The 15,339-nt window shown below is 62.1% G+C and overlaps 1 protein-coding gene across 3 annotated transcripts in view; it reads right to left on the reverse strand.

Annotated features, from left to right (window-relative positions):
- The window catches only part of MPP1 (MAGUK p55 scaffold protein 1), a 180,244-nt gene extending 165,276 nt beyond the window's left edge, over window positions 1-14,968 (reverse strand). For all 3 annotated transcript variants that reach the window (XR_013601724.1, XR_013601723.1, XM_078664065.1), the window contains exon 1: window positions 14,557-14,968. Coding sequence is in view for 1 of the 3 variants with exons in the window: in XM_078664065.1 (XP_078520191.1) it covers window positions 14,557-14,679 (123 nt within the window). In the remaining 2 variants the exon portion in view is untranslated. The remainder of the gene's footprint in view (window positions 1-14,556) is intronic.
- Window positions 14,969-15,339: the final 371 nt, after the last annotated feature.

Genomic DNA, 15,339 nt, shown 5'->3' on the forward strand with positions numbered 1-15,339 from the left:
CCTGGAAGTGCTTGATTTCCCCTGTAGCGCTTGGGAGCGCTGTATTCATTTGCCTAGCGCTTGGGAGCGCTTTTTGGACCTCAGCCGGTGTCAACCCGGCATGTGCCCGCTTAATTTGCCGACTTTTGAAGTCCTTTTGCGAGTGCCCACCTCGCCAGGGACCTGCCCGCCATCGCGAGAGCCCACCTCGCATCTGCGCTGCTGGATGACCGATTTAAAGTCACCGGAGCCCACCCGGTAGGGTTGCCGCTTTGTTTAATTATTTAAATCAAGAGGGTGCCCACCCCTCGTTTATGCCCCCAGTTTTCACCGCCGCGGCCCGAGCGCCGCAAAACAGGAAGTCAGGCACGACGGTGCCTGATGCGGGCGGGACTTCCGGTTTCCCGGAGGAAGTCCCGCCCACCGCCGCGCTGTGATTGGCCAGCGCTGCCACCGGGAAAAATGGAGGAAGAATGCCGGCCGAATCCCTGTGGCCCGGGGCTCCCAGGAGTGAGGGAGAGCCCCGGGGCCGCTCCGGAAAGCAAGGAGGGAAGCGGCAGGCGGGGCTCCGTGGCCGAGGAGAGCCCCGCAGCCCGAGAAGAGGAGCAGCGCAAAACCCGCCAGGAGCCCCCGCCAGAGTAGCCCGGTAAGTGAGAAGGGCTAGGGGAGGCTCCGTGTGGCAGGGTGTCACGGGCTGGAGCCCTGGGAGGCTCACGAGGGCATTCCTGAAGGGGTAGAGTGGCCCCAGAAGGCAGTGGGTCGCTCCCCCAGCGGACATTGTTTCCAAGTCCCCGGGCATGTTAGCAGAGCCGTGAGGGGCTCCAACGATGGCTTTGGGAGATGATGGAGCCCACGAGGCTCCCAGGGGGCATTATTGTATTTGTGGAGCCCCGAGGTACTAAGGGGCCACATGCTGATTTTCAGAGCCTAGAGGGCTCCAACGATGGGGACAGTTATTTCTAAGGAGCCAGAGCGCTCCCATGCACACCATTATTTCCAGAGCCAGATGGCTCCCAGGTGTGGCACATGTTGTTTCAGGGCTACTGAGAGCCCATGCCCCATTTAAATGATTCCCAGCTGCCCAGCAAGTAGTGGGCAGCTGCACCGTGTAGGTCTTTCTTTTCTAGGGACATGTACTTTGGACTTTAGTAGTGAGGCGCACTCCTTCATCCCTGGCCTTCCCCCAGCTGCGCAGCACTTAGTGCCAGCTACAGCGTTTAGGCCCCCTGTTCTGTCCCTCAGCTGCCCAGCAAGTAGTGGGCAGCTGCTACGTTTAGGTCTTGGCGCAGTGGCGCAACCTGGACTTTGTGAGTTCTGCGCTAAAGGTGATTTATGCGCTAACTGAGGCTTAGATGCTGTTGTGATCTGTGTCCTATTGCTCTTGGGTGTTAGGAAATGTACAATGTGTAGTATGTTTTGCGCACCCTGTGTTCTGCACCTCTGAATGTGTTGTTGATACATTATGTGCCCTGTTCCTTACACCGCTGAACGTGTGTTGATGCGTCATGTGTTTTGTCCCCAGGTCTATGCCCCTACTTGTATTGTGATACTGAGGTGGTTGTTCTTGCTAGTGCAGGTGGTGCTAGTAAGGTCCTGGTTCCCCTGCGTGACCTGTTCCTAGGGTGGTTAGGATTGCGTAGGGGGGACTTACCAGTTACCAGTGGGTACTGGTTGTGTGCTTTATGTCCTATTTGGTGTTACAGTGATGTGCTGTTATGTACTAAGTGATATTCCAAGGGCGTGATACTGAGCTTGCCCCCTGACCAGAGTCCCAGGACCAGTGGACTCTATGGTGCCTTCCCTGCCAAATTGCTGGGACTTGTCTGATCTCCCTTGGCCCCTGGGGCCTCGCTGAAGTGTGCCTCGCTCGTTCCCCTCGGCAGCTCGTGCCGGCAGCCCGTCCAAGCCTCGAGCAGCGCCGCTCTCCCCTGAGCCACGCCGCTTCGCTGGGTCGCCCGCATCCTGCCTTCCCCTCCTCTTCTGAGCCGCACACATTGGTCGCCCCAGAGAAACGCTTGTACCGTGCCGGCAGCCCGTCCAAGCCTCGAGCAGCGCCGCTCTCCCCTGAGCCGCGCCGCTTCGCTGGGTCGCCCGCTCAAGCTTACTAAGGAGGTCACTCGCATTATCCCGTGCAACCAGGACGGAAGGTACTGTCTGATAGGCTATGTTCTAAGTTCTAGGCCTACAAGTATTGTATTGTTACTTCTAAAAGTGCTGATTCCTGACAGTGGTCCAGGTGGCCCTGTCTTGTAAATAATCCCTTGTAAATTCTGCCCGTGCCTCTGGCACATTGTAAAGTGTGTGTTTTATCTAATGTGTTTTGGTGTAATACAAAGGCTATTTTTATATACCCTTGTGTGGAGTTTCCTTTGTGGTGGGCCTTTGGGTGTTGTTGCTGGGGTGCGTGCGCAAATACTTAACTTACATCGCCTCCAAGTTTAGCCTTGCTGCTCGCGCCACGTTACCTAGAGGGTGAGTAGGGGTTATCTTGGCGTGTAACTCCCTTGCCCTGACTTGGGAGTGGTGGTCTCTGACTGACTTTGGCGAAAGCCCTGGCCAGCCGGGGATCCCATTTCCAACAACTATTATAAAGAGAGAACTTTGAACCTTTGAGGCGGGTAAACTCGGGAACCACAGCGCCAATACAAACACCCGATACATCGTTGTAATTGTCACGGTCTGCAGATGGACATAGGCTATATAAAAAAATAACATATACGTTCTTTAAAATATTTACGATTAAAAAAAAGTTGTCCCTTGGAAGTAGCGCCGGCCGCGACGTACGTGCTGACATCAGGAGCGCAAGGAGGAGCGGCAGACATGAGCACGGGGAGGAGCGGCGGACAGGCGGTGAGGAGCGGCGGACAGGCGGTGAGGAGCGGTGAGGAGCAGCGAGGAGCGGCGGACAGGCGGGGAGGAGCGGCGGCTGAGGTAGGTGAAGCGGCCCGTGTGCGGCTCATTGGGGGCCCTGAAAGTGGCGGGTGCGCTCCGGGGGACCCACGGACAACGTCGGGGCGGGCGGGGGCCCTGAAGCCTGAGACAACGTCGGGGCGGGCGGGGGCCTAGAAGCCTGATTGGCTGCTAGTTAAATTAATAAGCAACTGTTGTTGTGCTCACTCTAAAATTGGACAAACAGTGCCACCATGTGGCAGACCGTCATAAGTGCTGGTGTTGACAATTTAATGCTGGTGCTGAGTACCGGAAACCACTGGCTCAAATTAAGCAGTGCTGATACAGCAGCCCTGTCTTTTTAGGATGGTGATGGGGAGGACACATGACTTGACAGCTAGAGCCTCCGACTTTGGAACTGGGAACTAGGCCTTGGCTCAACATCACATGTTTCTGGACAGACCACTTACCTCCCCTCCCAAGTGTGAGCCTGGCTCTCGTGAGAAAGGGCTGGTTCTCACGTGAAGTGATGGAATGCCCTGGAGCCAAGATGGCGCTGCATAAAACTGAAACAAAATAACACAGGCCCAGAGGTTCTAAGTGAAGGCCGAAGAGAGTTGGACACGGAATGGATCTCCGGAGAACCCTTGAAGTAAATAGACTCAGCAAGAGCCGAGTGCGTGAGTGCGGCAACACAGCTTTCACTCACTCCGAGGGTTTCTTCCAAAGGGGTGGGGACTGACTTCACAATGCGGGGACACCACTCGGTGAGTGGGGTCCAGTGAGGCAGGCCTTACACAAGGCCCCAGACACCTCGTCATTAAAGAGAGTTGAGGGTTTGACTTTCTTGATAGTTGCACGTGACCCTCAGAGTTCGGAGTCCTGAGGCCTGGTCCTTGGAGTTTAAGCCTAAACTGACAATGAGCCTGAGACTCAGGGGTGGCGGTGGTGGGGGAGGGGCTGAGACTTCCCTGGACCTGTGGAGCTCAAGGTAAAACCTGCCTGAGACTCAGGGGTGGTGGTGGTGGGGGAGTGTGGGGGAGGGGGGTGTTCAATGGACATGTTTGTCGCCAGAGGTGTTTATGAGGCCTTCACACTGGGGTTCAGCGGTGTCCAGGCTGCGGGGGGCTGGTCGCCTGCTTGAGGCAGACATGTCGGTGGTCCCTGGAGGAGACCAGTGAGTGGTGTCTGATGTGAGAGACTCCACCTCGGAGCTGGGATTCTGGGAGCTTGAGTTCAGTTGGCTAGCTTGGGAGGCGGGGGGGTCTGCAGGTGTTCTCTAGTGTGGGGGGGGGCGGGGGGGTCTGCAGGTGTTCTCTAGCTTGGGAGGCGGGGGGGTCTGCAGGTGTTCTCTAGTGTGGGGGGGCGGGGGGTCTGCAGGTGTTCTCTAGTGTGGGGGGGCGGGGGGGTCTGCAGGTGTTCTCTAGCTTGGGAGGCGGGGGGGTCTGCAGGTGTTCTCTAGTGTGGGGCGGGGGTCTGCAGGTGTTCTCTCGTGTGGGGGGGCGGGGGGTCTGCAGGTGTTCTCTAGCTTGGGGGGCGGGGGGGGTCTGCAGGTGTTCTCTAGCTTGGGGGGCGGGGGGGTCTGCAGGTGTTCTCTAGCTTGGGAGGCGGGGGAGGTCTGCAGGTGTTCTCTAGTGTGGGGCGGGGGTCTGCAGGTGTTCTCTAGCTTGGGGGGCGGGGGGGTCTGCAGGTGTTCTCTAGCTTGGGAGGCGGGGGAGGTCTGCAGGTGTTCTCTAGCTTGGGGGGCGGGGGTGGAGGTCTGCAGGTGTTCTCTCGTGTGGGGGGGCGGGGGGGTCTGCAGGTGTTCTCTAGTGTGGGGGGCGGGGGGTCTGCAGGTGTTCTCTAGTGTGGGGGGCGGGGGGGTCTGCAGGTGTTCTCTAGTGTGGGGGGTGGGGGGGTCTGCAGGTGTTCTCTAGTGTGGGGGGCGCGGGGGGTCTGCAGGTGTTCTCTAGTGTGGGGGGGCGGGGGGTCTGCAGGTGTTCTCTAGTGTGGGGGGGGCGGGGGGTCTGCAGGTGTTCTCTTGTGTGGGGGGGCAGGGGGTCTGCAGGTGTTCTCTTGTGTGGGGGGCGGGGGGGTCTGCAGGTGTTCTCTAGTGTGGGGGGGCGGGGGGGTCTGCAGGTGTTCTCTAGCTTGGGGGGCGGGGGGTCTGCAGGTGTTCTCTTGTGTGGGGCGGGGGTCTGCAGGTGTTCTCTAGCTTGGGGGGCGGGGGGGTCTGCAGGTGTTCTCTAGCTTGGGGGGCGGGGTGGTCTGCAGGTGTTCTCTAGTGTGGGGGGGGCGGGGGGGTCTGCAGGTGTTCTCTAGTGTGGGGGGGCGGGGTGTCTGCAGGTGTTCTCTCGTGTGGGGGGCGGGGTGGTCTGCAGGTGTTCTCTAGTGTGGGGGGGGCGGGGGGGTCTGCAGGTGTTCTCTAGTGTGGGGGGGCGGGGGGGTCTGCAGGTGTTCTCTAGCTTGGGGGGGCGGGGGGTCTGCAGGTGTTCTCTAGTGTGGGGGGCGGGGGGGTCTGCAGGTGTTCTCTAGTGTGGGGGGTGGGGGGGTCTGCAGGTGTTCTCTAGTGTGGGGGGCGCGGGGGGTCTGCAGGTGTTCTCTAGTGTGGGGGGGCGGGGGGTCTGCAGGTGTTCTCTAGTGTGGGGGGGGCGGGGGGTCTGCAGGTGTTCTCTTGTGTGGGGGGGCAGGGGGTCTGCAGGTGTTCTCTTGTGTGGGGGGCGGGGGGGTCTGCAGGTGTTCTCTAGTGTGGGGGGGCGGGGGGGTCTGCAGGTGTTCTCTAGCTTGGGGGGCGGGGGGTCTGCAGGTGTTCTCTTGTGTGGGGCGGGGGTCTGCAGGTGTTCTCTAGCTTGGGGGGCGGGGGGGTCTGCAGGTGTTCTCTAGCTTGGGGGGCGGGGGTCTGCAGGTGTTCTCTAGTGTGGGGGGGCGGGGGGGTCTGCAGGTGTTCTCTAGTGTGGGGGGGCGGGGGGTCTGCAGGTGTTCTCTCGTGTGTGGGGGTGAAGGGGTCTGCAGGTGTTCTCTAGTGTGGGGGGCGGGGGGGTCTGCAGGTGTTCTCTAGTGTGGGGCGGGGGTCTGCAGGTGTTCTCTCGTGTGGGGGGGCGGGGGGTCTGCAGGTGTTCTCTAGCTTGGGGGGCGGGGGGGGTCTGCAGGTGTTCTCTAGCTTGGGGGGCGGGGGGGTCTGCAGGTGTTCTCTAGCTTGGGAGGCGGGGGAGGTCTGCAGGTGTTCTCTAGTGTGGGGCGGGGGTCTGCAGGTGTTCTCTAGCTTGGGGGGCGGGGGGGTCTGCAGGTGTTCTCTAGCTTGGGAGGCGGGGGAGGTCTGCAGGTGTTCTCTAGCTTGGGGGGCGGGGGTGGAGGTCTGCAGGTGTTCTCTCGTGTGGGGGGGCGGGGGGGTCTGCAGGTGTTCTCTAGTGTGGGGGGCGGGGGGTCTGCAGGTGTTCTCTAGTGTGGGGGGCGGGGGGGTCTGCAGGTGTTCTCTAGTGTGGGGGGTGGGGGGGTCTGCAGGTGTTCTCTAGTGTGGGGGGCGCGGGGGGTCTGCAGGTGTTCTCTAGTGTGGGGGGGCGGGGGGTCTGCAGGTGTTCTCTAGTGTGGGGGGGGCGGGGGGTCTGCAGGTGTTCTCTTGTGTGGGGGGGCAGGGGGTCTGCAGGTGTTCTCTTGTGTGGGGGGCGGGGGGGTCTGCAGGTGTTCTCTAGTGTGGGGGGGCGGGGGGGTCTGCAGGTGTTCTCTAGCTTGGGGGGCGGGGGGTCTGCAGGTGTTCTCTTGTGTGGGGGGGAGGGGGGTCTGCAGGTGTTCTCTAGCTTGGGGGGCGGGGGGGGTCTGCAGGTGTTCTCTAGCTTGGGGGGCGGGGTGGTCTGCAGGTGTTCTCTAGTGTGGGGGGGGCGGGGGGGTCTGCAGGTGTTCTCTAGTGTGGGGGGGCGGGGTGTCTGCAGGTGTTCTCTCGTGTGGGGGGCGGGGTGGTCTGCAGGTGTTCTCTAGTGTGGGGGGGGCGGGGGGGTCTGCAGGTGTTCTCTAGTGTGGGGGGGCGGGGGGGTCTGCAGGTGTTCTCTAGCTTGGGGGGGCGGGGTGTCTGCAGGTGTTCTCTCGTGTGGGGGGCGGGGGGTCTGCAGGTGTTCTCTAGTGTAGGGGGGCGGGGGGGTCTGCAGGTGTTCTCTTGTGTGGGGGGGCGGGGGGGTCTGCAGGTGTTCTCTAGCTTGGGGGGCGGGGGGGTCTGCAGGTGTTCTCTAGTGTGTGGGGGCGGGGGGGTCTGCAGGTGTTCTCTAGCTTGGGGGGCGGGGGGGTCTGCAGGTGTTCTCTAGTGTGGGGGGGCGGGGGGGTCTGCAGGTGTTCTCTAGCTTGGGGGGCGGGGGGGGTCTGCAGGTGTTCTCTAGTGTGGGGGGGCGGGGGGGTCTGCAGGTGTTCTCTAGCTTGGGGGGCGGGGGGGGTCTGCAGGTGTTCTCTAGCTTGGGGGGCGGGGGGGTCTGCAGGTGTTCTCTAGCTTGGGGGGCGGGGGGGTCTGCAGGTGTTCTCTAGCTTGGGGGGCGAGGTGGGGGTCTGCAGGTGTTCTCTAGTGTGGGGGGGCGGGGGGGTCTGCAGGTGTTCTCTAGCTTGGGGGGCGGGGGGGTCTGCAGGTGTTCTCTAGCTTGGGGGGCGGGGGGGTCTGCAGGTGTTCTCTAGTGTGGGGGGGGCGGGGCGTCTGCAGGTGTTCTCTAGCTTGGGGGGCGGGGGTGGGGGTCTGCAGGTGTTCTCTAGTGTGGGGGGGCGGGGGGGTCTGCAGGTGTTCTCTAGTGTGGGGGGGCGGGGGGGTCTACAGGTGTTCTCTCGTGTGTGGGGGGTTAAGGGGTCTGCAGGTGTTCTCTAGTGTGGGGGGCAGGGGGGTCTGCAGGTGTTCTCTAGTGTGGGGGGGCGGGGGGTCTGCAGGTGTTCTCTAGTGTGGGGGGGTGGGGGGTCTGCAGGTGTTCTCTAGCTGGGGGGGCAGGGGGGTCTGCAGGTGTTCTCTAGCATGAGGGGGCGGGGGGGTCTGCAGGTGTTCTCTAGTGTGGGGGGGCGGGGGGTCTGCAGGTGTTCTCTAGCTTGGGGGGGCGGGGGGGTCTGCAGGTGATCTCTCGTGTGGGGGGGGGGGTCTGCAGGTGTTCTCTCGTGTGGGGGGGCGGGGGGTCTGCAGGTGTTCTCTAGTGTGAGGGGGCGGGGGGTCTGCAGGTGTTCTCTAGCTTGGGGGGCGGGGGTGGGGGTCTGCAGGTGTTCTCTAGTGTGGGGGGGCGGGGGGGGTCTGCAGGTGTTCTCTAGTGTGGGGGGGCGGGGGGGTCTGCAGGTGTTCTCTAGTGTGGGGGGCGGTGGGGTCTGCAGGTGTTCTCTAGTGTGGGGGGGGCGGGGGTCTGCAGGTGTTCTCTAGCTTGGGGGGCGGGGGTCTGCAGGTGTTCTCTAGTGTGGGGGGGCGGGGGGGTCTGCAGGTGTTCTCTAGTGTGGGGGGGCGGGGGGTCTGCAGGTGTTCTCTCGTGTGTGGGGGTGAAGGGGTCTGCAGGTGTTCTCTAGTGTGGGGGGCGGGGGGGTCTGCAGGTGTTCTCTAGTGTGGGGGGGCGGGGGGTCTGCAGGTGTTCTCTAGTGTGGGGGGGTGGGGTGTCTGCAGGTGTTCTCTAGCTGGGGGGGTAGGGGGGTCTGCAGGTGTTCTCTAGCATGAGGGGGCGGGGGGGGGTCTGCAGGTGTTCTCTAGTGTGGGGGGGCGGGGGGTCTGCAGGTGTTCTCTAGCTTGGGGGGGCGGGGGGTCTGCAGGTGATCTCTCGTGTGGGGGGGCGGGGGGTCTGCAGGTGTTCTCTCGTGTGGGGGGGCGGGGGGTCTGCAGGTGTTCTCTCGTGTGGGGGGGCGGGGGGTCTGCAGGTGTTCTCTAGCTTGGGGGGCGGGGGGTCTGCAGGTGTTCTCTCGTGTGGGGGGGCAGGGGGGTCTGCAGGTGTTCTCTAGCGTGAGGGGGAGGGGGGTCTGCAGGTGTTCTCTCGTGTGGGGGGGCAGGGGGGTCTGCAGGTGTTCTCTAGCTTGGGGGGCGGGGGGTCTGCAGGTGTTCTCTCGTGTGGGGGGGCAGGGGGGTCTGCAGGTGTTCTCTAGCTTGGGGGGCGGGGGGGTCTGCAGGTGTTCTCTTGTGTGGGGGGGTGGGGGGGTCTGCAGGTGTTCTCTCGTGTGGGGGGTGGGGGTCTGCAGGTGTTCTCTAGTGTGGGGAGGGCGGGGGGTCTGCAGGTGTTCTCTAGTGTGAGGGGGCGGGGGGGTCTGCAGGTGTTCTCTAGTGTGGGGGGGCGGGGGGTCTGCAGGTGTTCTCTCGTGTGGGGGGGCGGGGGGGTCTGCAGGTGTTCTCTCGTGTGGGGGGGTGGGGGCGTCTGCAGGTGTTCTCTAGCTTGGGGGGGCGGGGGGGTCTGCAGGTGATCTCTCGTGTGGGGGGGCGGGGGGGTCTGCAGGTGTTCTCTCGTGTGGGGGGGCGGGGGTTTGCAGGTGTTCTCTAGTGTGGGGGGACGGGGGTCTGCAGGTGTTCTCTAGCTTGGGGGGCGGTGGGGGGTCTGCAGGTGTTCTCTTGTGTGGGGGGGTGGGGGGGTCTGCAGGTGTTCTCTCGTGTAGGGGGGCAGGGGGGTCTGCAGGTGTTTTCTCGTGTGGGGGGTGGGGGTCTGCAGGTGTTCTCTAGCTTGGGGGGCGGTGGGGTCTGCAGGTGTTCTCTTGTGTGGAGGGGTGGGGGGGTCTGCAGGTGTTCTCTCGTGTAGGGGGGCGGGGGGGTCTGCAGGTGTTCTCTCGTGTGGGGGGTGGGGGTCTGCAGGTGTTCTCTAGCTTGGGGGGCGGGGGGGTCTGCAGGTGTTCTCTAGTGTGAGGGGGCGGGGGGGTCTGCAGGTGTTCTCTAGTGTGGGGGGGCGGGGGGGTCTGCAGGTGTTCTCTAGCTGGGGGGTGGGGGGTCTGCAGGTGTTCAGCGCTCTCCTCAAGAAACCCACAGCAGACCCCACCGACCTCAAGAACTACCGTCCCATCTCGCTCCTCCCGTTCCCGGCCAAAGTCATCGAGAAGACCGTCAACAAACAGCTGGCCGCCTTCCTCGAGACGAATGGATCCCTCGACCCCTCACAGTCCGGCTTCCGAGCGAACCACAGCACCGAGACCGCCCTCATCGCCGCCACCGACGACCTTCGAACTCTGATGGACAACGGAGAAACAGCGGCCCTCATCCTCCTGGACCTCTCCGCGGCTTTCGACACTGTCTGCCACCGCACCCTAGTACAGCGCCTCAGCAACATCGGAATCCAGGAGAAGGCACTGGAATGGATCACCTCCTTCCTCGACGGAAGAACACAAAGAGTCCGCCTACCACCGTACAAGTCAGAGGCCACCAAAGTCATCTGCGGCGTACCCCAAGGATCCTCGCTGAGCCCAACCCTCTTCAACGTCTACATGAGCCCCCTCGCGGCCATCGCACGCCAACACAACCTGAACATCATCTCCTACGCCGACGACACCCAGCTGATCCTCTCCCTGACCAACGACCCCGCCACCGCCAGAGCCAACCTGCACGAAGGGATGAGAGACGTAGCCGAATGGATGACGACCAGCCGCCTGAAACTGAACTCAGACAAGACGGAGGTACTCATCCTGGGCTCCACGCCCTCCGCCTGGGACGACTCCTGGTGGCCCCCCGCCCTGGGCACCGCACCCAAACCGACGGACCACGCACGCAACCTGGGCTTCATCCTGGACTCCTCCCTCTCCATGACCAGGCAAGTCAACGCCGTCTCCTCGTCATGCTTCAACATCCTGCGCATGCTACGTAAGATCTTCCGGTGGATCCCCACCGAGACGAGGAAGACGGTCACCCAAGCCCTCGTCACCAGCCGACTGGACTACGGCAACGCCCTCTACGCCGGAACCACTGCCAAACTCCAGAAGAGACTCCAGCGGATCCAGAACGCCTCGGCGAGACTCATCCTCGACATCCCCCGACGCAGCCACATCTCCGGACACCTGAGAGATCTGCACTGGCTCCCGGTCAACAAGAGAATCACCTTCCGGCTCCTCACCCACGCGCACAAAGCCCTACACGACCAAGGCCCGAGCTACCTCAACAACCGGATCAACTTCTACACTCCCAAGCGCCTCCTCAGATCAACCAACCACGCCCTCGCCGCCGTCCCCCGCATCCGAAGAGCGACAACAGGAGGAAGATCCTTCTCCTACCTGGCCGCCAAGACCTGGAACTCACTCCCGACCAATCTGCGCCTGACCCAAGACCACCTCTCCTTCAGGAAGAAGCTCAAGACCTGGCTGTTCGAGCAGTAGCGGCACCCCCCCCCTCCCAGCGCCTTGAGACCCTACGGGTGAGTAGTGCGCTCTACAAATGACCTGATTGATTGATTGATTGATTCTCTAGTGTGAGGGGGTGGGGGGGTCTGCAGGTGTTCTCTAGCTTGGGGGGGCGGGGGGGTCTGCAGGTGTTCTCTCGTGTGGGGGGTCTGCAGGTGTTCTCTAGCTTGGGGGGGCGGGGGGGTCTGCAGGTGTTCTCTCGTGTGGGGGGGCGGGGGGGTCTGCAGGTGTTCTCTAGCTTGGGGGGCAGGGGGGTCTGCAGGTGTTCTCTAGCATGAGGGGGCGGGGGGGTCTGCAGGTGTTCTCTCGTGTGGGGGGGCGGGGGGTCTGCAGGTGTTCTCTAGCTTGGGGGGGCGGGGGGTCTGCAGGTGCACTCGCGTGTGGGGGGCGGGGGTCTGCAGGTGTTCTCAAGTGTGGGGGGGCGGGGGGGTATGCAGGTGTTCTCTAGCTTGGGGGGCGGGGGGGTCTGCAGGTGTTCTCTAGCTTGGGGGGCGAGGGGGTCTGCAGGTGTTCTCTTGTGTGGGGGGTGGGGGGGTCTGCAGGTGTTCTCTCGTGTAGGGGGGCAGGGGGGTCTGCATGTGTTCTCTAGTGTGGGGGGTGGGGGTCTGCAGGTGTTCTCTAGCTTGGGGGGGCGGGGGGGTCTGCAGGTGTTCTCTCGTGTGGGGGGGCGGGGGGTCTGCAGGTGTTCTCTAGCTTGGGGGGCGGGGGGGTTCTGCAGGTGTTCTCTCGTGTGGGGGGGCGGGGGTCTGCAGGTGTTCTCTAGCATGAGGGGGCGGGGGGGTCTGCAGGTGTTCTCTCGTGTGGGGGGGCGGGGGGTCTGCAGGTGTTCTCTAGCTTGGGGGGCGGGGGGGTCTGCAGGTGTACTCGCGTGTGGGGGGGCGGGGGGGTCTGCAGTTGTTCTCTCGTGTAGGGGGGCGGGGGGTATGCAGGTGTTCTCTAGCTTGGGGGGCGGGGGGGTCTGCAGGTGTTCTCTTGTGTGGGGGGTGGGGGGGTCTGCAGGTGTTCTCTCGTGTAGGGGGGCAGGGGGGTCTGCATGTGTTCTCTAGTGTGGGGGGGGCTTCTTCAGGTGTTCTCGGGTCTTCTCAGGGCTCTGTGGAGCCGGGGGTGGAGGGGGGGCTCGGTCTCGTCTTGTTCTTTAGAGGCCCCCTCACCTGCACACCCCTCCGTGGCTGCTGCGGTGCTGCTGCTCAGGTGCGACTGTCAGCAGCACAGACAGTATTCTCTCCTCCTGTTCAATCTTGGATGGATCGGCTGAATTTACTCAACAATAAAACTATCGTTGTCAACAGCGCAAAATCCCTTGGTGTCATACTTGACTAGAGGCTCAATCTACACTCCCACATCAACTCCATTGCAAAGAATGAAAGATACCAACTGAGCCTTCCTTGGGGGGGGGTTTGACGCTTCTTCCCGGAGCAAGACCTTAAAACCCTGGTCCAATCGCTGGTTCTCTCTAGATTGGACTTTTGCAGTTCTCTTCTCACTGGCCTCCTCAAATCCCACCGTTCCCCTCTTAAATCTGTTCTCCTTTCAGTGGCTCGTTTTATATTTGGGGCCAAAAGAAGTGATCACGTCGCACCCATTTTGTTCTCTCTCCGATGGCTTCTCATCGAGGCAAGGTCACTCTACAAGACGGCTTGTATCACCCACAAAGCCTTGCACACTTCCTCCCCTCGATACTTGGCGAATAAACTTAAAGTCTCTGGAGGCTAAAGACCTTCTCCAAATGAGGAAAAGTTTCTACTTGAGCCCCCACTTTCAAAAGGGAAAGATCGATGGTCAATCCTTCTCAGGCAACGCGGTGAGAATCTGGAACTCGCTTCCACCACTGCGCCGTCTCACCACCTCTACCCGGAGCTTCAAAACCGACCTCAAATCTCTTCTCTTCCAAAGACACTTCCAGAGCTGATACACCCCTTTCAAGTCCCTCAAGGAAGTTGTTTCAATATTGTAAATTTGCAATGTATGCCTTTACCATCTTCATCCTAATGTGTTTTTGTTTTTAGTGTGACTGCCATCTATTGCTTTATTTGACTTTTTCTTCTTTCTCGTTTGAATCTGTAACGTGTAAATATGTAAGATTATCCTCATATAACTTACTTGGTTCTATTGTACAGCGCTCTGACACCTTTGGGTAAAGTCCGCGCTTTATAAAAATGCATTAAATAAATAAAAACTAAATAAATAAGCACACACCTGTTGCCGTGTTCAGTGCTTGTTTCCGAAGGATGTTAAGTGAGCACGCTGGGCTCTGGGGTAATGTCAGGGTTGTTTGTGTTCAGGTGACAATCTGTGCCCCCCTCCCTCACCCCTGCACGTCAGCAGACCCTCTCTGGTTGGAGAGGATGCTGTGCTCTTGTCACGGGGGAGGGGGGGGGGGAGGGGGGGTTCCCTCTGCTCAGCTGTTTCCTGCTTGGGGGGGCATGACAACCGTAACTATGACATCAGGCCAGAAACAGCTGGCGGCTCTTGGGTTCTTTATCTCATGGAGGCAAAGGTCAGAGGGTAAATGTCACAAGATGCAAAGGCCACAATAACAAGGGCGTCTGTGCTCAGAAGGCCCCCTCCCTCCCCCCCAAGGGTGCCATTGTTAGCCCCCCCAGCCCCTCGGGCCTACCCACACCCTCCCCAGGATTTCACCGGACAGTCCCGGGGTCCCGAAACGGTTATTTTTAGAGACATGTCCCCGTTTTTCGGACAAAGGTCGATTCATGCTGGGGAGCAGAATTAAAAGGTACCTCAGCTTTCTTAGACGGCACCCCTTGTACCCCCTCACCTCGGGCCCCATCCCCTGTACCCCCTCCACCCTCACCTCTGGCCCCCTCCCCTGTACCCCCTCCACCCTCACCTCTGGCCCCCTCCCCTGTACCCCGTACCCCCTCACCTGCCCCCCGTGCACCCCATACCCCCTCACCTCGGGCCCCCTCCCGTGTACCCCGTACCCCCTCACCTGCCCCCCGTGCACCCCATACCCCCTCACCTCGGGCCCCCTCCCGTGCACCCCCTACACCCTCACCTCGGGCTCCCTCCCCTGTATCCCCTACCCCCTCACCTGCCCCCCATGTACCCCGTACCCCCTCACCACGGGCCCCTGAGTACCCCGTACCCCCCACCTCGGGCCCCCTCCCCTGTACCCCCTACACCCTCACCTCGGGCCCCTTCCCCTGTATCCCCTACGCTCTCACCTCTGGCCCCCTCCCCTGTACCCCCTACACCTTCACCTGCCCCCCGTGTACCCCCTACACCCTCACCTCGGGCCCCCTCCCCTGTACCCCCTACGCTCTCACCTCTGGCCCCCTCCCCTGTACCCCCTACACCTTCACCTGCCCCCCGTGTACCCCGTACCCCCTCACCTCGGGCCCCTGTGTACCCCGTACCCCCTCACCTCGGGCCCCTGTGTACCCCGTACCCCCTCACCTCGGGCCGGCCCTTGCTCTGCAGCAGGTGCTCCAGGTACAGGTCGGACAGGACGGTCCTCATGGTGCCCACGTTCTCCAGGGCAGCGGACACCGGCTCCTTCCGGCTGGACTTGAGAGTCATGGTGGGTCCGGGGGGTCTGCGGCTCTGGGGGGGTCTGGGGTCCCGGTGCTCAGGGGGTCGAGGTCCTGCAGCTCTGGGGGGCCCGGAGCCCGCTCCCGAGGATGACTGTGCAGGAGGCAGAGGGAAGAGGAGGCGGCTGGCAGGATGCGCGGGGGTAGACTGGCAGTGCCCCCGCACCCCCTCCTCAGGGCAGGGATGAAGGTCCAGAGATAAAGCGGCCTCGGTGGAGGGAGGGGAGGACTGAGGGCCGAGGGCAGGGAGAGAAGGAGGAACTGAAGACAGAGGTGGAGGGAGGGAGGGAACACCCGCCTGTGCTGTGTGCGAGGGCAGCGCCAAGCAGTAAACAAGTGGGGGAGGGGAGCAGGCGCTTTATAGCTCTGTCAATGCAGGGGAGCCTGGGGCTCTACCATCTGAAGCGTCACAGGGGGAGGGGACTCTACCATCTGAAGCACATCAGGGGTGTGTGGGACTCCACCATCGCCAGCTAAACTCGGGGAGTGGGGCTCTACCATCTGCAGCATCATAGGGGAGGGGACTCTACCATCTGCAGCATCATAGGGGGAGGGGACTCTACCATCTGAAGCGTCACAGGGGGAGGGGACTCTACCATCTGAAGCACATCAGGGGTGTGTGGGACTCTATCATCTCCAGCTATACTAG

The sequence above is a fragment of the Lissotriton helveticus genome, chromosome 10 (genome assembly GCF_964261635.1).
Source record: "Lissotriton helveticus chromosome 10, aLisHel1.1, whole genome shotgun sequence".
NCBI classification, from domain to species: domain Eukaryota; kingdom Metazoa; phylum Chordata; class Amphibia; order Caudata; family Salamandridae; genus Lissotriton; species Lissotriton helveticus.